Source organism: Dreissena polymorpha, chromosome 5 (genome assembly GCF_020536995.1).
Source record: "Dreissena polymorpha isolate Duluth1 chromosome 5, UMN_Dpol_1.0, whole genome shotgun sequence".
NCBI lineage: Eukaryota > Metazoa > Mollusca > Bivalvia > Myida > Dreissenidae > Dreissena > Dreissena polymorpha.
In genome coordinates this window covers 88705649-88732456 of record NC_068359.1, presented here as the reverse complement: position 1 = coordinate 88732456, position 26808 = coordinate 88705649, and the positions used below count along the sequence as shown (strand labels likewise).

Sequence of the window (26808 nt, the reverse complement as noted above, 5' to 3'; positions counted from 1 at the left end):
CAAAGTTAGAAAGCAACGAATCTGTGTCCATAAAAAAGTTGTCAAACTTACTAACGAAATTTTCAAACCAACTTATTGAAATGCTTTTACAGTATTTCGTTCATATATATTTGCCATGCTCTGTGAAAAAGCGGTTTAATGCATGAGCGTGAAGTGTCGTCCCAGATTGGCCTGTACGGTCCGCACAGGCTAATAGGGGACGACACTTTCCATTTTTTATGGTATTTTTCGTTTACAGAAAGTTTTTTCTTAGGTAAAATCCAGTTAAGGCGGAAAATGGCGTCCCTAATTAGCCTGTGCGGACCCCACAGGCGAATCTGTGACGTCACTTTACGCACATGCATTAAACCCCTTTATCACAGAGCACGGTCAATAACGGAGCAATACTGGCAGTCCGAACACTCGTGCGGGAACATTAAACTTCTAAATGGCTTGACTTATGTAGACACTGATTAGTTTTGTCTTCAAATAAAGCACTATTACTGTGAGTCAGAACATGGCCCAAGTAGGTTATTTTAGTGTGAACAAGCAAATCTCTATGTTGGGTTAATACGTTTGACCGTCTGTAGTTTTGTCCGTCCGTCTGTGCATAAAAATCACGTGTTTTTTAGGAACGCAGCTTGTCAATGCTGCTTCTTTTGAACATTTTGAAGACATTTTCTGTTCATGAGATCACTTAAGTGGTCATGTATTGAGCACATGCTCTAAGTGAGGAATGTACAAAAATTTCAGAATTATACGTAATGCATAAAAAAATTCTGCAACAGTAAAACGTTAACCAAACATTAATCAGGTTTATCAGGTATACTACTCTTTCTTATCGAGAATTAAACTTTTACTTTAGAAGTGTGCACTCAACACTTAAAACTTACTTTGTTCTCGAAATGTTCAATCCCAACACGTGTGTAGAACTTTTTTGAAGGAAAGATACGGACAATCACGCGGCTACCCGCCTAACGCAGTGTATGATACATTCCCGTCACCTGTGTGGAACGGGTTCAATACCATTACCATTCGGCGTATGTTGGATTGGTAGTTGGTCAACATATCGTAAGTGTACTTGACAGCCTCCGGCCTGACTTCACCACAATGTTTACCAATCTTATTTTTATATAAATAAACATATAAACAAAATAAATATCAACGTTCGATGAAAGTAAATAAATCAGTGGTTTTACATAATTCGCGTCATCGCATATTGCAGCTTTTAAAACAACACAATCCTCATGCGAATGCGCGCGCACACACACAAACTTCTACTACACATTTGAGGAATGCGTTTTTTCATCTGGTATCTGAGGACGTCCTTTTCGAATGTGAAGAAAGCTTAAAAATCATTATTGGCATAGTTTTGCTATTCAGAACTTGTTAAAACTCATTTAAACGGAGAGAAAAATGAGAATAAACCTTTCTTGTTGTGGAATACATCCCTTACAGGGAAATATGAGGACCTTCATTGAATATTTTACAGTATCTATGATGTCCCTGAAATACGAGGACATCGTTACAAGCCATAACAACGAGGCTCCTCATGACATGTGGGACCCGTTTTAACTTGTAAACGGTCATAATCTTTGGCAGTAAACATGAATTTTCCGAGATTTCTTTACTTGGGTACTGCTTGAGTCATTCTAAGATATTTATATTGAGCAAATTCATTTGATAAAAAGAACGCATCATATTTACAGAGTTAGCATAATCCGGTAAAAAAAACTGGTTTTATTAGGCGAAAACGTGCGCCTCCTCGGGAAAAGTGTTTGGCATTATCGATATATTATAATGCCCTTTTTATTGACGTGTTTGTCAATGCTGAATATTGTCAATATATTTCTTATTTTCGTTTTCTTTCTTAAATATAAATATGAAAATTGTAACCTTGAGGTTCTAACAAGAGCAACGCAAAACGGGTGCCACGCTCAGCTGCGGTTGCAGTTTTGAATAAATGAAAATTTGAAATAATTATTTTTTTTTAGAGGTCACAGTGACCTTGACCTAGTGACCCAACAATAAGTGTGGCATGTAGAACTCATCAAGGTGCAGCTACATATGAAGTTTCAAAGTTGTAGGTTGAAGCACTTTGATTTTAGCACGACGCGGACAGCGGACGACACGACGAAGGACACGATGAGCTGGCTATGACAATACCTCGGGTTTTCTCCATAAAACAGCCCAGCTAAAAATGGCATACTACCCTTTCAAAAAGGATCTAATCTAAACTCCTGTTAACCTTACTTTGAAAGCGTGGTCTTCTACGTTATTTTACCGTGGGGAATTAAATAATGAGACGTATTTTCCTATGCAAAAGACAATACCGCATAACCAAAGAGTTGTATGCAAAATATGAATCCCGATTGTTGTATGTTTCGGGCACTGAAAGTTCAGTTTATCATTCCAGTTCAAAAAGTACTGCTGTAAAAATGTGTTTACTTTTTTACATAAGAATTATTTGATTGTTAAATGGAAAAAGACACTATTAAGTAGAACATCAAATCATACTTATGAATATATTAAAATGTAAATTTTTACAATCAGCGACATATTTCATTTGCAAATTTGTGAACATAATTTAGTACACTCAAAATAATATAATACAAAATTGTCATGCCTTTGGATTTTAGATCTTTTTTTTATAAAAAACAAACAACATAATTCAAGTAAATCTAAGATTTCCTAAATGTTTGTGTTACGGTATAATAATTAGTGCTAATGCACCTCACATGTTTCAATAAACGAACACATTTAAAGTAAATCAAATCCTTTTTCCAAATTAGATCTTTTATATGTGATTTTATGATAAGAACATATGAACATTTGAAAACAATACTCAATAATTAACATAACATATTCATTGATTATTCAGCACATACAACAATATGGAATTTACCACCTCACTAAATAGTACAGTGTTGTTTTAAAAACAACATGTACAATAATATTTGTAAACTACCTTTACTGCATGTTGCCAGAAAACAAGCTCACGACTACCATAATCAAGGGCTGTTTGTAAAATATGCATGCCCCCCTATATGGGCTATAAGTTGTAGTAGCAGCCATTGTGTGAATACGTTTTTTGTCACTGTAAACAACGGTGGTGGTGGTGGTGGTGGTGGTGGTGGTGGTGGTGGTGGTGGTGGTGGTGGTGGTGGTGGAGGAGGAGGAGGAGGAGGAGGAGGAGGAGGAGGAGTAATAGTAGTAGTAGTAGTAGTAGTAGTAGTAGTAGGAGTAGTAGTAGTAGTAGTAGTAGTAGTAGTAGTATTAGTAGTAGTAGAAGTAGTAGTAGAAGTAGTAGTAGTAGTAGTAGTAGTAGTAGTAGTAGTAGTAGTAGTAGTAGTAGTAGTAGTAGTAGTAGTAGTAGCAGCAGCAGTAGCAGCATTACAATACCAATACTTAAGAATGATCAAATGGGAAAAGGTAACCTAGCACTGGCAGTAAATATGGGGCTCATTTACAGGTGAGATTTGGAATCTCTGCTGTAAAATGAGATTTTGAATGAATTAAAGGGAGGCAAATCTGTAATAAAAAGAACATGCATAAACCGTAGTTCTTTCCCTTGTTTGAACCATGCTTAATCCTTATAAATTTATAATGCCTATTTCCAGTAACTGTGACCTTCACCTGTGACCTTGACCTTTGACCTAGTGACCTCAAAATCAATAGGGGTCATCTGCGAGTCATGATCAATGTACCTATGAAGTTTCATGATCCTAGGCCCAAGCGTTCTTGAGTTATCATCCGGAAACCACCTGGTGGACCGACAGTCCGACCGACATGTGCAAAGCAATATACCCCCTCTTCTTCGAAGGGGGGCATAATAAGTATCACGGATGCTAGTTATTACTGCCCTTGTTGATTAGATTAACACACACAAGCAATGTTCAGTTATTATCACAGTAATAGTCCCAAACCTAACTCTTATAACTGAGCGATCTCAATGCAAATATAATTATTTTTTATGTGAATGCCCATTAATAAATACTTAAATCAACTTGAAAAGTCCACCGCCTATTAATAAGTCCAACCTAACAAAATGCTGGTTTCAGTTATTAAAGCTTGCAGCCCCCTGGGATGGGCCCTTCCCATTTCTCACCTGAAACATTATAAGCAACGAATCAAAGAAATGCAAATGCCATCTTTTAGAGACATCAGAGTCTAAAAATTGACAAAAAATATGGCAAAAAGCAAGTCCTGTTGGGGTGGGGGGCGGTGAAGAGAATAACAGCAAGAGGTAGGTGTGCAAGCAAGCAAATCTTAATGGTAATGGGTGGAAGGTTAAACAAGCACTCCTTAAAGGAGGAAATAAATTTTATTTAATAGCAAATGGGAAAATATAATACATTTTTTATCAAAGAAATATTAGCAAGTCTAAATGGGAAAATAAATGCAAGTCTTAATTGGGAAATTCAAAGAACTATTAATTGACAAAATACAAGCAAATATTCAAAGCAAAATACAAACAAGTATTTAAGTACAGCAAGTCTTAATGGCATAATACAATCCTGTCTTAAATGAGGACTACAAGCAAGTCCTTAAAGAATATTGCAATTAGATCTTTACAGACAAATAGAAGCAAATCTTATAGAGAAATAAAGGCAAGTCTCAATGGAGAAACTGAAGAAATCTTTAATATAGCAATAAATATGCAATCATCATTATCGTCATCATCATCATCATCATCATCGTCGTCATCATCATCATCATCATCATCATCATCAGCAGCAGCAGCAGCAGCAGCAGCATAACCATGAACAAGAAAGTCGAAGGCCTTAAGGAGCTCACATTAATCCTCAAGGAATTTAATTGCTCTGAGCAGGCAGCATTCACCAGGTTACAACATGAAACTGCCGCAACAACAAGCCAACATGTTTAAAACAAAAAACTCAGTCCAGATATCATTATAACACATAATTTTTTAATATTTTGAGCAAGTTTCATGATGAGTAGGTAACCAATGTGATTTTAAGAGTGCTAAAATGGTTTTACTATAGCAGATAAGAAACAATAGATGTGTTTTATCGAAACACAATGCCCCCTATTGCGCCACTTTGAAATAATATTTCAATATACCATTTGGAGGTTCAGAAATTATCTCCCTTTAAAGCTTATTACTTCCCTTGGATTGTAGTTTTTGACTTTTGACCTTAAAGGATGACCTTCACCTTAACCTTTCACCACTCAAAATGTGCAGCTTCATGAGAAACACATGCATGCCAAATATTAAGTTGCTATCTTCAATATTGCAAAAGTTATCGCAAAACTTTAACCAAGGTTAAAGTTTTGGGACAGAATGACAGACAGACCAAAAACAATATGCCCCCTATCATTCGATCCTGGGGCATAAAAATGCCCAACGTAATTGTTCCATGATTTTCAAAGAACTGGACTCATACATCACCTGGCGGAGGAATCATTTGAACAAAATAATGTTCAAATCTGCAAACTTTATTAATATTTGGGAATAAATGTGGCCTGAAGAGTGTCTTTTTTTCTCTTTTATTCCATTGTATTATCTAGTTTTTAAAACCACATGACCCTGTTAACCCTTTCCCACTTAAAAGGAAAGTGAAAATGGCTATGTGCAAACAGCATAAAACCAGTTTTATGCTGTTTGCTGCTCATTAGTATCTAAGGGTCAGAATTGAAGCCTTCAAAACTTGAACAAGTAAGAAAGGTCTTAAATAAAATTTAACTTTCTAAGGGACTTCAAATGCATAAAAATACATATCTAAGTGGTAAAGGGACTCTGACGAGATATAACCGAGACACTTGTTCTGAGTAGACAGGGGATAAGTGTGGTAACTAGAATGTTCACAAGCTTTTCCTCTAATTTTACCTAGTTAATTGGTTTATGACCCTTTCTGACCAAAATTTAAACTCTGTTAAGATATCATTGGGAAAACAGTTCTGAGCAAGTTTCATGATAATTGGACCACTGTGACTTCTAGAGTGTTAATATAGCCCTATAAGGGAAACTGCCCTGCCCTCTGGCAGTAATATATGAATGTACAGGAACCATCTTTACTTTTCAAACAAATGTTTTATCATGATTGGACCTCCAATGTGTTAAAATAACTCCAAGAAACCATAAGAAAAATGCCATCACAAATTTAAATGAAGACAAGACTATGAAAGTGTCTTTTAGGGTGTTAACAAGCTTTTTCTTTACTTTGACATATTGAGCTAGTTTTATAACTCGAATTGCCCAGTTTCAATCTCAAAGCATAAATGAGACAAATGTTCTTACCAGGTTTAAGGAAGATTGGACAATAAACATGGCCTTTTGAGTGTTCATTAGGTCAATGTTGATGAAGCACAACGAAAGATGGACATAAGGCGATCGGAAAAGCACAAATCATTAGCATGTTGACTTATGTTCATTCTTGTGTATCTAATGTAAATTAGCAAATTGTTAATGACAACAAATACATCTTGTTGACTAAACAATGCTTACCAAGAACTTGGGCTAAAATGGGAAACCGATCTGACCCAAAGAGCATCACTGGACTGTTTGACGTGTGAGCAATGATAGTTGGAGAACCAAATGCCTGAAGAAAGAACAAGAAACCGTCAGAGACAGGTGATGCTCCCCAAAGGTTTTTTTTTGTCACAATATTGCACTATATATTTAGATAAAAGGAAACGTCTTGAGGGGCATAACTTTGGACAAAATAATACGATTGATGGTTTAGCAACTTAAAAATTTCAAAGGGCCATAACTCTCTAAATAAATCATCTAACCAGAACCCACAAATAACATGCGCAATTCTTCAAGGTAGTTAAGCTTCCCATAAAGCTTCATTGAATTCAAGTCAGTAGTTGGAGAGAAAAAGCCTGGACAAGAATTTCACTATATGTACAGTTTATAGAAAATTTCAAAGGGCCATAACTCTGTGAAAAATCATCCGACCATAACTGGCTGATAATATGCACATCTTCTGTTGGTAGTGAAGCTTCCCATAAAGTTTCATTGAATTCCCGTAATAAGTTGCTGAGAAATAGCTCGGACAAGAATTGCACTAATGTACAATGCAAAATTTCAAAGGGCCATAACTCTATGAAAAATCATCCAACAAGAACTGGCTGATAATATGCACATCTACTCTTGGTAGTGAAGCTTCCCATTAAGTTTCATTGAATTCCAGTCATAAGTTGCTGAGAAATAGCCCGGACAAGAATTGCACTATATGTACAATGGAAAATTTCAAAGGGCCATAACTCTGTGAAAAATCATCCGACGAGAACCGGCTGATAATATGCACATCTCCTCTTGGTAGTGAAGCTTTCCATAAAGTTTCATTGAATTCCAGTCATCAGTTGCTGAGAATTAGCCCGGACAAGAATTGCACTATATGTACAGTTAATGGAAAATTTCAAAGGGCCATAACTCTGTTAAAAATCATCAGACCAGAACCCGCTGATAATATGCACATCTCTTGGTAGTGAAGCTTCCCATAAAGTTTCATTGAATTCCGGTCATTATAAGTTGCTGAGAAATAGCCCGGACAAGAATTGCACTATATGTACAGTTAATGGAAAATTTCAAAGGACCATAACTCTGTGAAAAATCATCCAACCAGAACCCGCTGATAATATGCACATCTCCTCTTGGTAGTGAAGCTTCCCATAAAATCTCATTGAATTCTGGTCATTAGTTTCTGAAAAATAGCCCAGACAAAAATTGTGCACGGACGGACACACGGACGGACAGACGAAGCAGCGACTATATTATGCTCCCCCCAAAATAAATTTTGGGAGAGCATAAAAATTAGTGTAACTACAAATACTTCGTTTGTCAATTCAAGATATATCAATTCAGTGGCATAAATAAGCAGGCGGTGCATTACGGCCCAGAAAGCTATCCATAATATGACGTTCTTACTATTGCTAGTATCTGCCACATATTGTTTACATTGTATTGCACCTTGATGCCAAGATAATACAGCCAACATATTATTATCTAAGAGATTGAAAGAAAACATTTCAAGCATTCTACTTTTCTAAACAATCTTAGCCTGTATATAAATACATTTTAGATTGATAAATCATCGTGTTTTCTACAATTATTTTTTCTTGTTTAAAACATGAGATTAAGAAAATTCTATCAAACATTTTTTATTATATCATAAACTCAAGGGCAAAAACAGGTACTGATTGATTTAACACCAGCAATTTGGATGAAAAGTTATGCTTGACATAGAATTCATATATAATTATTTAAGATTGTGTGACATTAAACAACAAGATGTGTTTGAGAAACACAATGTCCCCCTATATGATGTTTGACCTTGTAGGATGACCTTGACCTTGACCCTTCACCACTCAAAATGTGCAGCTTCTTGAGATACACACGCATTTCAAATATAAAATTGCTAGCTTCAATATTGCAGAAGTGACATTACATGCGCAATTTTGACCCATATACTTGACCTTGAAGGATGACCTTGACCTTTCACCACTCAAAATGTGCAGCTCCATGAGATACACATGCATGCCAAATATCAAGTTGCTATCTTCAATATTGCAAAAGTATTCATAAAATAAGCGATTTGGGCCACATATATTTGACCTCTGACCTTGAAGGATGACCTTGACCTTTCACCACTCAAAATGTGCAGCTCCATGAGATACACATGCATGCCAAATATCAAGTTGCTATCTTCAATATTGCAAAAGTATTCATAAAATTAGCGATTTGGGCCACATATATTTGACCTCTGACCTTAAAAGATGACCTTGACCTTTCACCACTCAAAATATGCAGCTCCATGAGATACACATGGATGCCAAATATCAAGTTGCTATCTTCAATATTGCAAAAGTATTCATAAAATGAGCGATTTTGGCCACCTATATTTGACCTCTGACCTTGAAGGATGACCTTGACCTTTCACCACTCAAAATGTGCAGCTTCATGAGATACACATGCATGCCAAATATGAAGTTGCTATCTTCAATATAGCAAAAGTTATTGCAAAATGTTAAAGTTGGCGCAAACAGACCAACCAACAGGCCAACCAACAGACCAACCAACCAACCAACCAACAGACAGGGCAAAAACAATATGTCCCCCAATACTATAGTGGGGGACATAAAAATTGTAATCTTATAAATGTGGTCCCTATTAGAGTAACAAACATGTTTTTCATATTATTTTTAATTTGTCCAATTTTGCTATATAGGAAAAAAGAATGCACTTATTAGAATACCATCTTAAAAATTATAAGCGCTTTATTATGAGGTATTCTGTGTCAAAAGCAAATGCTTTATCCACCATGCTTAAGTTATTCATCCTTTGAACTGCTTTTAACTTAAAAGTTCTTGCTTGTAATCTAGGGGACTAAGGAAGTTTAAATTTTCTTGGTAAGTTATGCCCACATGGTAAACTAACAACAACGTTTGTTATAAAAAGCTGAAAAACTGTCTTGAGACGCATTTGAAATCAGCTTTAATAGAATGTACTGAAACGACTTATCCATTAAGTTTTGAAATTGTATAATGTGTCAACAATGCCTTTACAGGCAGTACAATAAAATAAAAAAAAACTTGTTTTGGTAAAATTGAAGTAATATTTTTTCTCTTTTTTTATTTTAAGCATCCTGTGATGTAGCAACTTTAACAAGAACCTTACATAACTATATACTTTGAAGTTGTTAGTGCATCATGCTTCAAGACATCCTAGGTGACCTCTTATAACCTGTACTCAATCTTGCTTCAGAAAAATGTGATAATTAATAATTTTAATAATGTTTTTATTACACATTAAAGCATCCCATACTTACCCTTAATTTATTTCAAGATCTCAAACAGTAATGTATTTTACCTTCTTTAAATAATGTAACATATTTAAACACATGAGCCCCGATACCGACCCCATGATTCAAGGCCTCATCTGTGAACTGTTTCAATCTGTCCTTGACCTTGCTGCTCTGCATGTCCTCGAGACCCCGGGTGATCTGTGCGTCTGACAGCCCCGCACGCTTACCTGCCTGGTCATATATAGACAATAGTTGTTGATTTTAGGGATTTCTTGAGTGATGATGGATGACTTAAAATATGATTGAGTTTGGGCTCAAAAATAATATACAAGGCAATTTTTTTTATTGATTACACTTACATAAACATGTTTTCTGTATATTAAATTATTTGTTTCATCATTTTAAAGTTCACTTGGTGTAGGATTTCATGATAACTAGGCATATATTTTCAGACAGTGCCTACACAATTACTATACAATTGGTATCTACGAATAGTATTTTTGACACAGTATCCAAAGACATTCTAATTTAATCATTTAATCATTTATAAAATAGAAAACAAAATTGGAGACTATTATATGCTAATTTTTCCTTTACAATTGACCACATGTCACCTGTCAAAGGAGCTGACATCCCAATGATCAACCAATCAGATACGATTCTTGACAAACCCCTTAGCATCCCATTATCATCACCATTTTATATTGTGTCTTAGTATTTGAATAAAGTTCACAATTAAAATCTTGACGTCATGGACGCTGTTTTTCTGGAGTTAAATGTACTCGAAATAAGTATATTTGATGTGAACATTTCACAGGCTGTACTTCTTTTCTTTAGCTTTACCCATCAACAATCTTTCTTACATTGGCTGTTCTAAAACTGCCAAATAAATGATGTTTAACCCTTTCCCTCTCAGAAGCGAAGTGAACAAGAGATGTGTTTGTCAGAAACACAATGCCCCCTATTACGCCGATTTGAAGCCATATATTTGAACTTTGACCTTGAAGAATGACCTTGACCTTTCACCACTCAAAATGTGCAGCTCCATGAGCTACACATGCATGCCAAATATCAAGTTGCTATCTTCAATATTGCAGAAGTTATGCAAAACTTTAACCAATGTTAAAGTTTGGAACACACACAATGAATGACAGACAGGCCAAAAACAATATGCCCCCGATCTTTTGATCCGCGGGCATAAAAAGGCTATGTGCAAACAGCATAAAACCAGAACAGCCTGCGAGTAACTGGCAGTCTGTTCAGGTTTATGCTGTTTGCTGCTCACCAGTATCTAAGGGTTGGAAATGAAGCCTTTAAAACTTGAATCTAGAAAGAAAAGTCTTTAAATAAATATAACTTTCCAAGGGACTACAAATGTGTCAAAATGCATCTCTGAGTGGTAAAGGGTTAATTAATCAAAGGTGTTAGATTCATATACGGGTACATGTATAAATTCCCTCAAAAATGTTTAGGCTAGAATTGCTGATATTATATTATGTGTTCTGGGCATAGATATGAGACTCAATAATTTGTCATCATAGGTACAGAAGATGCAGATTTTTTTTTAATAATAACAAGACTATTGCCAAGCAATATATGTCCCCTACCGGCTCCATCATTGTCAGAAATTTCCACCATTGTCAGATTTTTTTGATTTTTACATTTGTTGCCAAAGCAACCAGAATTTTTGACGTAGGAACAAAATGAAATGACGTGCATAATGTCCACATTGCCATCTTTCTATGTTTCAAGTTTCATAAACAAATATGAAGAACTTTTAAAGTTATCGCAGGATCCAGAAAAGTGTGACAGACAGACAGACTCACAGACAGACAGACAGACGCACAGAGCGAAAACCATAAGTCCCCTCCGGTGAAACTGGTAGGTGACAAAAATACTAATAACCCTTTTTTTCATGTATTTCAAATTCATGTAAGTGGCATATACTTGTGATAATTATTGCTCTTATCTTTTTATCTACAAATAACCCACGCAAGACGTTTTAACACTTAATAATAATGGCAATCATCTCTAATTATGATTTAATATGTGGTATTTCGTTATGAACATTGAGGGTTACTTATGCCAAATAAGTCACAATTTCCATTATAAGGAAATAAGAGAGTTTTGAGGTTTGTGAATTAGAACATTTAATATAATTTCTGATTATAACTAGTTTAATTAACTTTTTCTCTAGCAAGTGTGGTAGAAAAATACTGTCCAAAATCACTCAGGTTTATCCTTAACATGCTGATTGTAAGCTACCTTTTGTCCAGGAGATACTGATCTATATCATGTGGCTTAGTAGGCAGATAAAATAATTTGGCAAGTGGTCATTTAATAAACTTTGATCAAAATACATATAGGTAACAGTAATTGGTTTTTTGGATGATTAATTTTACCCAAAGCTTAATTATATTTTAAGCTTCCACATATGTAAATTATGTTTTAAAAAACTTGCAATATATTATAAGCAAATAATCGCTTGTGAAAATCATGTGTTAAGCGGTTCAAATATTTCATTCAAAATCAAAAATGAGATTTGTCTGTCATTTTGAAATGAGCATAATGTTATATTTGTGATTTTGGATGAAAGGAAATTTATCTTTCATTTCCAAAAAAAAAAGTTGGAGATAGCTTCAAATGTAATATGGCAAATGCTGTAGACATCTACATTAAACACACTTTTTCAACATATCTTTTTGAAAAGGGAGATAATTAACATCAATTGTTTCCAGTCACTCTTGGTATAGTATCTGAAACAATCAATAACTTGTAATCACCTGTTTTAGACTTTCTGGTTCTGTAATGTCTTCATCCTGTAATAACAAAAATAATAGAAATATATGGCAACTGTCCAGTTCAAACATGAGAACATCTAAATCAGGTGTTAACATAACCTATTCACATGCCCAAATAATAGATCTGACAAAATGTGTCATACCTTGCTTCTAGCAAAGTACTATTTAAATCTTTATATTCTCTTAATGCACACTTCTGGAAGCCTTATACATTTCATACAGGATCAGTGTGGATAAAACCTCCAGATCTAACCATGAAAGGCCCACCATCATACCTGATCCAAGTAAATAAGAAAGCCATATAATAATATATAATAAATATAGCAAATAATAAATCTGGCTACATGTATAATGGATTGCTGCAAGCAATGAAATATTATTACATTTCTCTCTTCTGGACCCTTTACACATTTTCATAAAGTAACTAAGCCAATACTACCCCTTTATTGAACCATGAATGGCCTGCCATCATACCTAATGCAAGTGAATAAGAATGGCATATGAGCAAATAATAGAACTGACTACATGTATAATGAATGAATTATTGTGAACTTACATTTCTCTCTTCTGGACCCAATAAACATTCCCATAAAGCAATTAAGTTAATGCTACCCCTGCACCCAACAAGGAAAAGCCCCTCCCACATACCCGACTCCAGTTGCGATGCCACATCTGTCGTGAGAGCTCCTCTGTCTTGGTAGAGTCCATCATGTCAACAGCCGTGATGAAGCGCTGTGTCTTCAGTGTTCCTTTCACAAACATCATCTCTGCAGTGTTCTAGACGAAACAAAAAACACTTCATCTCAGTATGCTAGGAATTTGATTTGTTTTGTTATGGAATCAATTAAAATGTGTAGTTTATTTCACTTTTCTATTGAAGTACAGAAATTCAAAACATTATAACACTAAAATAAAAAAATATCAGTTCTGCAGATCTTAAAGCAATTTCAAAGGACACATAGTGTTTAAGACAGGTTCTTATTTTTAACAAAGAAAAAAGGCTGTGTTTGTGAAACATAATGTCCCCTTCAGCACTTTGAAGCTGCAAAGCAGCTATTTTAGAGAAAATTGTTTAGTCCAAGGACTGTAACTTCGTCAACACTCAATGGACCAGAACGAAACTTGAACTTTATCTGTAATCAATGTAAGTTGACTCACACACCAAAAATCAAGTAAATATCTGCAAGCATTTAGGAAATAAAGGGACAAAATTGTCACAAAACCAGGTTTTCAATTTGAAAAAAAAGTCTGATAAAGGGAGACAATTAAAAATGTGCATTGTAACTGATTGTTCCTAGTTACCCCCCTTATGTAAAATTCCATATATTTTTAGTCGTGGCAACCTTGATTTACAAGTCTGATAAAGGGAGACGATTCAAAATGTGCATTGTTCCTAATTATTCCTGGTTACCCACCTTGTGTCAAATTCAATCTATTTTTAATTGTTGCGACCTTGATTTCAACCGAATCATAAAATCTTGACAATATGCACCAGGGCACTTTGTGAAAATCATTTTGTGAAAGTTTCATTGAAATCTGTTGAGAAATGAAGGAATCTTATAACCAATCTAATAACCAGTTTTTTCCTTTGGAAAACCTGGTTCAAAATCTGGAAAACTGTTATTTTAGAGAAAAATGTAAACAACAAGGCCTGTTTCTTTGTAAAAAACCAATGGACCAGAACAAAACTTAAACTTGACCTGTTAGTCATATTAGTACACTCACACACCAAAAATCAGGTAAATAAATTTAAGAAAACAAGGGCTGTTTGTAAAACATGCATGCGCCCTTCTCAACAAAGTGTGTGAATTGTACGTTTTAAGTATGTTTTGCGTGAGTTGAACGTGGCGGTATTGGCACTGCGTTTAATGTGCGCTCTTTCTTGTCGAGTGATTTTTAAAAAAAAACAAACAAACAAGAAAATGTGCGCTTTTTGTGGATAAATGTGCGCTTTATGTGCGTTAAACGTGCGCTTTTTATAAGTGCGTTTTTGACTGCCATTTATGTGTGTAAAATGTGCGCTTTATGTGCGTTAAACGTGCGCTTTTTATATGTGCGTTTTTGACTGCCATTTATGTGTGTAAAATGTGCGCTTTTAAGTGTGTTAAATGTGCGCTTTTCGTGAGTTTAATGTGCGCTTTATATTTTAAAAGCACACATTTAACTCACTTAAAGCGCAGTTATAACCCACATAAAAGCGCACATGTGTGTTCAATGTGCGCTTTTATGTGCGTTAAATGTGCGTTAAACGTGCGCTTTTTATAAGTGCATTTTTTACTGCCATTTATGTGTGTAAAATGTGCGCTTTTAAGTGGGTTAAATGTGCGCTTTTCTGGAGTTTAATGTGCGCTTTTTTATTTAAAAAGCGCACATTTAACTCACTTTAAGCGCAGTTATAACCCACATAAAAGCGCACATGTGTATTAAATGTGCGCTTTTATGTGCGTTAAACGTGCGCTTTTATGTGCGTTAAACGTGCGCTTTCGCGAGTTAAATGTCACTTTTTTATTTAAAAAGCGCACATTAAACTCACTTTAAGCGCAGTTATAACCCACATCAAAGCGCACATGTGTGTAAAATGTGCACTTTTAAGTGGGTTAAAACTGCGCTTTTCAGCGAGTTAAATGTGCGCTTTTTTATTTTAAAAAGCGCACATTTAACTCACGTTAAGCGCAGTTATAACCCACACAAAACGCACAATTTACGCACATGAATGGCAGTAAAAAACGCACTCACAAAAAGCACACATGTGCGTTAAAGGTGCATCTTTTGCCTTAACAGTTGATTCAATTATATGCTGTTAAAAGTTTTTTTAATTCAGATATGCAATAAAAAACAATAATTATATAAACATATATATTTGTGTTTTTTAATAATTACAAGATAATTCAATTTTATACTTTAATGTACACCAACATTTTTTAACATTCATGAGTAATTAAATATCAATGGCAATTTGATGAAATAAATATAAACATAATTTGATTATAAATAAACAAAAAATAATAGCATACTATATTAACATGTACAGTATATACACACGAACAGCTATATACATAAGAAAGATGCATATCAATCAAGGCCTGTCAGCATTTCTTTGAGGCGGCAGAGTGCAGCTCTCATCTTTCTCTCCAAGTCTGCCACCAGCCGGTCAAACTTCTTTGCAACTAATATACTGTCATGGCCTTTGCGGGATGCGTCTCGTGCATGATCTCATGTGATCAGGTCCTGAAAGATATTTTATAATGTAAGTGTTGAATATTGCTGTTATGGTAATCTCGTTGCTATAAAAATTATCAATTTAAATCAAAACTAGTTTGTTTGCTGGTTGTTTTTGGTTGTTTATTTTGCAATTTTAATCCCCTGATGACATGTGACTTAACGCTTTTCATAAATAAATACGTTTGATAGAAAATACTGTTCAAAAATGTACCAAGATACGTGGTCTCATTTTGCGTTGTGGACTGTTCGGAAGTGTGACACCTTTAAAATGCAATAACCAGTACCCTGTATAGTTTTACCTCTAAACAAATCCAGCTTTTCTTGGTCAAGGAGAGGGCGCGGTTTTCCCACTCCTGTTCTCCTCATGTCGGCCAGCTTGTGCAGGGTAAAACCTGGTATTCAAGTCCATACATCAGGTAGTCTCCCTTTTGCTCTCTTTTTTGGCAGGTGATGCAATGATGCACATTCTTTCCAAAGGATCTTCTGATCAATGTAAATTTCACGGCCACCATGGGGTTTAACCTTTAAATTTAAAAGATTATTTAATATGGGGGAGAAAAATCTGTTCATTAATGACCAAAAATAGGTATAAATAACATTAAAGGGATCTTTTCACGCTTTGGTAAATTGACAAAATTGAAAAAAGTTGTTTCAGATTCGCAAATTTTCGTTTTAGTTATGATATTTGTGAGGAAACAGTAATACTGAACATTTACCATGGTCTAATATAGCCATTATATATGCATCTTTTGACGATTTTAAAACCTAAAAATTATAAAGCGTTGCAACGCGAAACGATTGAATAATTTGGAGAGTTCTGTTTTTGTCGTTAAATTTTGTGAAACTACGAAGATTGCTTATATAAGGTATAAAATACGTCAAGTATGTGAACTCGGCGGAATAGCTCAGTAGGCTAAAGCGTTTTTACTTCAGGACTCTGGCAGGACTCCAGGGGTCACTGGTTCGAAACCTGCTCCGGGCAATGTTCTTTTCCTTTTTTTTAAATTTTATTCTTGATTTTTTACTGGAGCTTTTACGATCCAATGTTTACATTTATCAATAAAAAGCATTTAATGAATAAGGTAAAAAATGCCAAAATCTGTGAAAAGGCCCCTTTAAGATGACAATAACCATAAAATATAGCCATAATATTTCAAATGGTGTTGTTTTTTCCTTAAAAATGCATTACATTTACTCATCCATTTACATTTCCCAGTGACAATACAAAAGTTGGCGCAAACAGACAGACCAACCAACCAACCAACCAACAGACAGGGCAAAAACAATATGTCCCCCACTACTATAGTGGGGGACATAAAAAAGGAATGCAGAATTGAAAATACAAACCTGTTACAACAGACTGTTCTTCAGTATTCCAAAAATAGAGGCAGTTGTTGAGCTAGACCATATCACTGAATATGTCTTTAACCACCCACTTTTAATCTCCTTTGCAACAAACTTATTGTTGATTTACACATTGTAGTAAAAACACATTTTTTTCATCACACAATACTTCATGCTGAGAGTATATCAAGACATTTTACACTAGAATAATAAGTCTAATGTTGTTCACTTGATACATGTACCTAAAATCTAGCTAAAAGTCAATTGCTGATGCTGCTTGGTTCAAAAAATAACTTCCTATCTGTGGTTCTGAAATAGATGGTGCCTGAACAAATCAAAAGTATATCAACACCCCTTAGTTAGGCTTAGATGGAGGACTGATAGGGACTGGCTATTCTCTTACCTGATTCCATGCTGTGTCTAAGCCAAAAGTTACATAATTTGAGAAATACTGATAAAAGGCAGTCATTTCAACACCAAAATATTTATTGAATAATACACAGCACCCTTAACACATTATATTTAATTGTAAATATTTAAATATAACATGCTGAATGGTTTTAGCAAATAATATTAATTGTATAAATATACTTTTATTGTCTTTTAAAATGTATGTTTATGGTCGATGTGGTAGACATTAATTGTATTAGGGTATAAATATCAGTATAAGAAAGTTCAAATACTTATTTATGTTGAGGAAATATAATTGATACTATCAAGCCCACATAATACTTTTGACACTTTCAATATTTTTAATAAGTTACCCACAGTCTGATTAAGTTGGAAATTTTAAGAAATGTTTGAGATTAAAACGAAAGCAATAGGGTATGCATCGAAATTGTATGATAAAGTATGTAAACATTAAACAGGTTAATATGGGCAACCAGTAATTATTCAAACTGCCCCTGATATTATTACAGGTTACTGAGATATATGTCTATGTTTATTCATTTGATGTAAATAAATTGTTAGAGCCTGCAACAATTTTGTTTCTTGTTCAATTTCAGTACAACATTTGCTAAACGGTTGTTAAAGACGCACTTTTTAAGAAGTGTGTTAAACAAGTGTCTTTTTAGATACATCCGTTTCAAACAGATCATATGATAAAAACGCACTTATGAAATAAAAGACTAACTTATGCTTAAAAAAGACGCACATCAAAATAGAAAAACGCACTTTTGTGAGAAAAAACCCACATCTGTAAACCTTAAAACACACTTATTAGATTAAAGACGCACTTCCTAAATAAAAGACGCACTTCTTAGATAAAAAACACACATTTTGCTCACATCTACACTCAACAGCGCACTTACAGATGAAGAAAACACACAAAAAACGCACTTCCTAAATAAAAGACGCACTTCTTAGATAAAAAAACACATACATTTTGCTCACATCTACACTCAAAAGCGCACTTACAGATGAAAAAAACACACACAAAATGCACCTTTGAACACTGAAAACGCACATATTAAAAAAAACCACACAATTAACGCGATTTTAAGTGCGCTTAATGTGTGTTTTGGTAAAAAGTGCGTTTTTATTTGACAAGGGGCCCCCCATATGGGCTGTCAGTTGTAGTGGCTGCCATTGTGTGAATATGTTTTTTGTCACTGTCACCTTGACCTTTGACCTAGTGACCTGAAAATCAATAGGGGTCATCTGCCAGTCATGATCAATGTACCTATGAAGTTTCATGATCCTAGGCCTAATTATTCTTGAGTTATCATCAGGAAACCATTTTACTGTTTCGAGTCACTGTGACCGTGACCTTTGACCTAGTTACCTGAAAATTACTAGGGGTCATCTGCCAGTCATGATCAATGTACCTATGAAGTTTCATGATCCTAGGCATAAGCATTCTTGAGTTATTATCCGGAAACCATTTTACTATTTCGAGTCACTGTGACCTTAACCTTTGACCTAGTGACCTGAAAATCAATAAGAGTCATCTGCCAGTCATGAACAATGTACCTATGAAGTTTCATGATCCTAGGCCTAAGCGTTCTTGAGTTATCATCGGGAAACCATCTGGTGGACGGACCAACCGACCAACCGACATTAGCAAAACAATATACCCCCTCTTCTTCGAAGGGGGGCATAAAAATAATAGAAAACTGTTATTCTAGAGAAAAAAATTGAGTCAAAGGACTGTTTCTGCTCCAAAAATCAATGGACCGGAATGAAACTCAACCTTGATCTGTAAGTCATGCAAGCTAACACACAAAGGAAATATCTGAAAGCATTTTGAAAAAATTCCGAAAACAGAATACAGGACAAATGGAAAGATAGACAGACAGACAGACAGTCTGACTGCTTTATGCTGCCTGACCGGAGAAATACAATTACTAAAATGTGCCAAATGAGCATTAATTAAGGTCTTTGACACATTTGAGTAAAATGCTGAAACTGTCTAAATTAAATCTATCAGGACAGTGTAAATTATTTACACTAACAATATAGACTAAGTATTAAGCAATAGCATACCGCAGGCTCAATAAGGGGGACCTGGAAGTATTTTGCAAGCAGTTTTAGCTCTTTCCTCATGTATAGTCCTCTATTGGGAACCATAGCAGGTGGTTGGTTATCTGAAACAATCATCATATTAGACTAAAAACTAGGCTTTATGCGCAATGCTCATTTGCAAATGGTTCTCAAATGATTAACAGTTAAGTCAAAGGATAAAATTGTCAAATATTATTTTAGTGCACAAATTTAAACTAATACCAAGAAGAAATGGTATTAAGAGTAATGAGATGAATAAAAAAAAAAGCTCAACAATGCACTTTAATAGGAGGAACAGTGGGATGTTAAGTGACACTTCAATTTATGGTAATATTCAGACCCAAGAGGAATTTTTGTTTCATACTTTTAGTCTAGATAACTACTCAAAAATCAACTGCCATTATCAACTTCAAGGCATGTGTAATAATACATGTACATGAATGATCACATTTCTTTGAAATGGTGTTCATTTGTGGTCAGCTGTTGTTTTAAATTGCCTACATAATATTAACACTACATTTGTTACATACAGTATATAAAGTTATAGTTATCATATACATTTTAATTACAGACACTAACAAGCTGAAAAAGACGGATAAGTGATTCAACACTTTACTAATGAATAGGCCAAACCTTTGAACGAAACAATTATGTGTGAATACTGTTATGCAAACACATCAGAAACTAACCTGCCCCTTTCATGATTCCTCCAAGAAACACAGGCTTCAGATGTAAATTCATGTTCCATCTATGCTGATACCTGCACAAAACCTGTGAAATGAAAGAGCACTATGTTAACTATTATATCAATAGAAACATAATGAATACAATTTTTTTAAATTCAATTCTTGTATTGATCCAAGTGTCATAAATTTCAACAGCAGCTGAAAACCTAGGTTGCAACATAGTACGACTTTCAGTGTAGTGAAGTGCACTGGCCGGCTAGACAAACCCATATTGAGTTTGCCTTTGACTGAGATAATGTTGTTTAATGAAATGTTTGAATGGGTGGAGCTATTGCGTAATGAACAAAAATAAGTAAACTACACAGATATTAATTAACATCAAAACGTTCAGATTTCTACCATTAAAATGGTCTACTTGGATTAGTGGCCTTCCAGCAAATTTAGGGCTATAGAAAAAGCAATGAATTGGGGTTAAAAAGGCATGTGGAGAGTACCCCCCCCCCTACCCCCCCAAAAAAATAAGCAGGGACTCTCGCTGCCTTTCACTATTGTCCCATTTTTGAGACTTTTGGGGAGATCTTATTGTTAATGGAGAAAGTACATGGCGACAATTTTTCATTTTCCCAGAAACACAACAATATAAATGTAAGGTCAGTCAGAAGGGAACTGGTCCATATAGCTCTGGTTCAAGTCCAGGAATGGCCCAACAATATTCTCAACTGTTGAAATTTGGAATCCAACGTGTATAGGTTACTTATTTATGCTCCGAGGAGGCCAGTTTATGAATAAATACATAAACTTTGTCACAACAATAGATACACCTACGCTTTTCATGCGGATCATAGGATGTAACGGTGTACATGCACCACAATTTTTGCAAGTTCTTTTTATCGAGACAAGGGTTCAACATGAAAACATGAGTATTGTTTATTTTAAGCTAGACTTTGTGAACCTCGAATTAACATTAATATTCATAAGTGTGTTTTTGATTTAAAATTTAATCATGCTCAAGTGAGATTTGAACAAAACTTCTATGGTTGTGTGTAATGAACCAGGGGTCTAGCGAGTGGGTGATTTGTTTGCCCAGGGATTATTAATTTCCCACATTAATTTCATTATGGCAAAGTAACATCTCCCGCTTTAAATGATTTACTTTGTGCCAGACATTGATTGACTGATTTACTTCTCCCTAAATTTTGAAGCTAGCTAGACCCCTGAATGAACTCAACATTAATTTGTTTAAATGCTTATTTAAATAATAACAGGTTGAAAAAGACTATTGCCAAGCAATATATGTCCCCTACTGGCTCCACCATTGTCAGATTTTTTTTCTTTTTTTATATTTGTTGCCATAGCAACCAGAATGGATCGATGTTTCAAGTTTCATGAAAAAATATGAAGAACTTTTAAAGTTATCGCAGGATCCAGAAAAAACACCATTTTCAGCAGTATTTCTAGTCTATTTGTTGCCATAGCAACCAGAATTTTTGAAGTGGGAACAAAATAAAATGACGTGTATAATGTCCATATTGCCATCTATCCATGTTTCAAGTTTCATGAAAAAATATTAAGAACTTAAAGTTATCGCAGGATCCAGTAAAGTGTGACAGACTCACAGACTGACGGACTGACTGACGGACACACCGAGTGCAAACCATAAGTCCCCTCCGGTGAACCTGGTAGAGGACAAAAAATGTTTTGACAATATTATGCACAAAATGCACAATTTCCATAAGGTTGCAATTGTCAGTTTTCTAAGTAACTGGCCGCGATTTCATCGTGGCGGTGTACACCATAGGGTCAGATTTATTAGTGTCACGCGCTTATGACAATTACATCACGCGTCACCTGTATGATTTCACTGCAGGCATTGACTTGCTATGAAAACTGTCGCTCATTCAAAGCGTGCGCTGTCCAGGTTTTTTCTGCGTATTTTGGGAAAAGGAGTCGGACCAAATTGGGAATTTTTTATCAACAAAATTGTCCATTTTGGGAATTTTTGCTTCGATGAAACGTCTCATTTTGGTAAAACATTGTGCATTTATCATGCTTGAATAAGTCAGTGGTTTAAAAAATAAATTTGTTTTTATTTTTTATTTTGTCTTCTTTATATAAACACATGCAATATTGGGCATGATCAACCTTTATTCAAGTACTGCAATTTTGTTTTTTAGTTACAGTTACACTCTGAGATAAGAACTGTACAGTCAAAAACCTATAGCAGATATTTTTTACAAAAACAATCACTGGTTCGTCACACAAGTTACAGCATAATTTGTCTCTGCTTTCTGTTTTTGAAAGCATCACACAGCTCCTCCAATGTTTTGTCATTCAGATCTAGACCTTCAATGCAGGTAAGCATCAGATGAGTAAGTTTGGTTTGTGTGAATGTGCTGCATAATGGGGAGCACAGCAGGTTCATGGTGCTGAATCCTCGCTCAACCACAGCAGTGCTTGTTGGTATAATACATATCAGCTGGACAATAATAATCTAATGATCATAAGTCATAAGGCACTTCTTTCTAAAAAAAAAAATTTTTTTTTTTTAATATTTTTTTTTGGAAATTGGGATTTTTTTTTATAATTTCTGTTTGGGATCGGGTCTGTTTGCTTTGGGGACGCCTCCGTTTTTCGGAGGCGCAGACAGTGCTGAAAAACCCCTGCTGTCATTGGCAAATATTGATTTCCCATCACAATGAGGCTCCGCCTTTAAGCTGTCTTTAGTTGACTAAAGAGATACATGTAATTAACAGACGATCGTAAATGGGCTATAAATTTTTTTCGGAAGTGTCATTCGACAATATCGCTTTGATCTCGACAAATCCTCATGGATATCGAGCGCACAGCTGAAAATGAAAATGTGCGTGATCTTTTGAAAAATATCTCAAATCAAGTGGTCTAGAATGGACACTGCTTAAGCAACGATTTAAAGAGGCTAAATCAGTATGAGAATTATAGTTTTAATATAGAATATGAATGACAAGAAAGAGTTTATTAGGTTTTGCCAACATTATTGAGAAAAGAGGCATTTAACAAAGAACTATTGACACGAGAGGTCAATGTAGTTCGCTAAAAGTACACCATGAAGGTGGAAGTAACAAACCCTGAATAGAGAATAAGTATTTATTTATTTATAAATTATTTTTTTAGGAGCCCAATATATTCAAATAAATATATAAAGTCATGTTTAATGAGAAAAGAAATTCACATAGAGCCATGAAAAAATCTTCACCCTCTGATATTGGAATCATAACAAGGTCATTAACTAGAATTTATCATAGACCTGTCTTCGCGGGCCGCAAGAATGTCAAAAGAAGCTTTAATCCAAAGCATCCCTTGATCCTCCTATGGGCAATTGGACAACCTTTAAAAAAAAGTTAACTTAAAAAAAATCTGACCAGCCGTTAACTCACAGTTGATCGATAACCAAGCAATATTAATTTACAGTCCGTTTGTCAACCGAATAAATCTTCAACAGACTTTCAAACATTATTTTTTAGTTTTTGCCCCTTAATCGATAGCTCGCGTCCTATAGGAGGTTTTCCTTTGACGTCACAAGAGGGATTTTCCGTTTAACTTACTAAAAATAAATTGGCCGTCAACACTCTCGATAGCTGCCATTTACATTGTATAAGAGGAAAGGTCGTCGGAAGACTAAATACTGACAATTTCACACAAACAAAATATAAATACACGAATTCTTTCTTAAAGTAAGAAATGATATTTAAAAATAATAAAACATATAATAATTTGATTATAATTATAAGTGGTGTGAATGCAAAAGTGTTTTTTATCATCAACAAGGTGCATTGAATAAGTTAGAAAACAAAGCCCTTAAAATGCGACAAACATTTCAATCTTTTAATGCTGTTTTAATTTTTTTTTACATTGAAAACATTTTCGTTTCATTTACATTGAATGAAAATATTAATAAATTTAATAAGCATTCAAATAAAAAAAATTTGAATATTTTGAAAATTGAACTGGCATGTGCATGTATATTGAAAACTCTTTACTAGTGTTAATGAGCAATACAAATCTAGCATTTTTGATACCATAACTCTATACATTTAATTTATTTTACGCAAGTATTTTATATCCCTACTATGATCAAACGTGTTTGCATGTTTTCGTGATGATATTTCGAACACTGCAGTAACGCGCATGATCTTTACCCGTTATAGCGGAGTTTACATTTGCATTTACCCGTTAAATACGTTTAGTGTGTAACAGAAAATTTGTAATACTTTTTTAAATTGTAGTTATAACACTTCATTGTTATGTTTAAACTGGCTAATAAACATTATACATTTTATACTTCCTGTCAATCCATTTCGGACAAATGTCTATTTGTCAAATATGTTCAAATATTTTATTAAAGCAACTATAAAGTATTTGGCTTAAATGACTGCTAAATATGCCAAGAGATGATATGGAGGTATCATAAATTTTGTTAAATGACCAGACACGTGGAATATGCAGGGTATAGGTCCTCGGGTTTATGACACCCTGTTTTCTTAGTAATTGTCTTGACAGTATTTGATCATATCGAGATAATCGGTTGGTGATGAACAAAGGGGCAAGTAAACACAAAGGGTGTCAAAATTGGTGTGGACAATTAAATAAAAACAAGTACATTTATCAAGAGGATTTAATAATTCTGTAACAAGCTAAGTTTTTACAGACATATAGGTTCAAATCAGTTCGTGTTGATTAAATAAAATCTATCTATTTGTTGCTTGTTTTCGTCTTTATTAATTTTGTGTTCTTTCATTGAAATCAATTTATTCTGAAAGAATTTCAATTTCTCAGTATTGTATTTGTTCTTAAAAAGGGTCGCGAATATGTGTCAAGTAGAGAGTATTATGGTAACCTTATTACGATGCGGCTCATCAAATGCAAACAATAGCAAAATGGCCGCAGTGTTGACGGCCAAAAGTTCAGCTTGCACAAACGTGACGTCATTATTGTAATTCCCGAAACCTCCTATTCCTTTAAAACAACGAGGCGTGTCAAATAATGCATGCTTATGCAACCACTTGTCCAATTGCCAATAGGAGGATCAAGGGGTGCTTTGGATTAAAGCTACTTTTGACATTTTTGCGGCCTGCGAAGACAGGTCTATGATAAATTCTAGTTAATGACCTTGTTATGATTCCAATATCAGAAAGTGGGGATTTTTTTTTCATGCTCTTTTTCATTTTTTTTCTCATTAAACATGATGTTATATATTAAGTTGAATGTATTGGGCTCCTAAAAAATTAAAAAAATACTATCCTGGGTTCGTAACTTCCACCTGCTGTGCATCAAGGTTCAGGCCATAGTTATGTCCGAGGACGAAAAGAAAAGGGGCGAGCCGGTAAAGTAACAGAAAGTTAGGAAATCTTAATGTAATCACCAACGATTCAACTGATTCGCTAATTTCATAATTAAAAATGTATTTCACCTCAAATGCAAACCATGTATAGGGCGAAACTACATCATAAAACAGCTCGACAGTTTTCTTCTTTGAAGCAGACATTTTGGAATAGGTTACTTCTCACCAAGTCAGGTGTGTATACATCCAATAGTGTTGCGCATCGAAACCAATCTCCACGCAGATTTGTCGTTCCTTGCTCTCACATACAACTCTGCGAAAGGCTCAGCCCTCCATTTTGTCTATAAAATAGATAAAACCGAACAAACGCATTCAGCGTATATTTGATTGGATATTTAAGATCGCATGCATTAAATTAAGAAATATGACTTTTAAATGTACGATAAATCGTGCAAAAACTTTTTTTTGAGTGACGTTAGGAATTGCTTCGACGTGTGTATGTATGTTGGTTTCTTAACATAAAAAACATATCATTTTTTTTTAATAATGAATTAAGACTGATATAAGATATCATGGTATGAGATGGTTTTCTTAAGTGCAGTGAATGCAATGTAACCGTCGTGCAAGAGATTGTTTAGTATTCTGTAACCTCAATGATGAACGCTTGGAATGATCATGACATAAATGAGACGCTTTCATAACAATAGGTCACAATATACTAAATAGTTTACCTATATAATTCAATGAAAAAGCGACAACTTTGAGCGAAAATAAATTCAACATTTTGCACATAGAGACCCCCATAACCATACCTTTTCTTAAAGGCCATTCTAAGCGGAATCGATTTATGCAATAAAAAAGATATGTCATGTTCAAACCAAAAAAGAACTTGACGCTAATCAAAATCGACTGTTTTTGCAACTTTTTTTTTCGGTCGTTTCTTAGTGGAATGTAACCTTTTTTAGTGCAAGGCTTTACTAAAGTCTCCAAGTTTATCATATTTCAGGGATTCGGTCGTGAACACCTATTTATGCCCTACCATTATATCCGAAAGATAAAACCCGAACAATAGTTTAAGATGTAAAACATGCCTTCGAGTCAACTATGATATTTTTTTAGATAGTACAGCCCTACATGAAACGAATATTTAGTATATTGTAACCTATAAGACAACGTTTACT

General features: G+C 34.7%; 1 protein-coding gene across 2 annotated transcripts; it reads right to left on the bottom strand.

Moving 5' to 3' along the window:
* Nucleotides 1-2738: 2738 nt before the first annotated feature.
* Nucleotides 2739-25897, bottom strand: LOC127832115 (glutathione S-transferase kappa 1-like). Of its 2 annotated transcripts, XM_052357352.1 has the most exons (8): nt 25757-25897; nt 20314-20395; nt 19607-19707; nt 13202-13330; nt 12536-12571; nt 9867-9983; nt 6449-6542; nt 2739-4087 (listed from the first exon to the last, which is right to left on the bottom strand). In XM_052357352.1, exons 1-8 carry the CDS (start codon nt 25829-25831, stop codon nt 4044-4046), a joined length of 678 nt encoding a protein of 225 aa, XP_052213312.1. In that variant the 5' UTR covers nt 25832-25897; the 3' UTR covers nt 2739-4043. The 2 variants fall into 2 exon arrangements, with proteins under 2 accessions (XP_052213312.1, XP_052213313.1); XM_052357353.1 differs by lacking the exon at nt 6449-6542.
* Nucleotides 25898-26808: the final 911 nt, after the last annotated feature.

Excerpts from the sequence above, each read along its gene's own strand:
- LOC127832115 (XM_052357352.1), bottom strand. The coding sequence starts at position 25,831 with ATGTCTGCTTCAAAGAAGAAAACTGTCGAGCTGTTTTATGATGTAGTT. Across the intron at positions 9,984-12,535 it reads AACCAGAAAGTCTAAAACAG|GCAGGTAAGCGTGCGGGGCT; the intron begins GTGATTACAAGT and ends ATATATGACCAG. Across the intron at positions 4,088-6,448 it reads CATTTTAGCCCAAGTTCTTG|GTGAGAAATGGGAAGGGCCC; the intron begins GTAAGCATTGTT and ends ATAATGTTTCAG.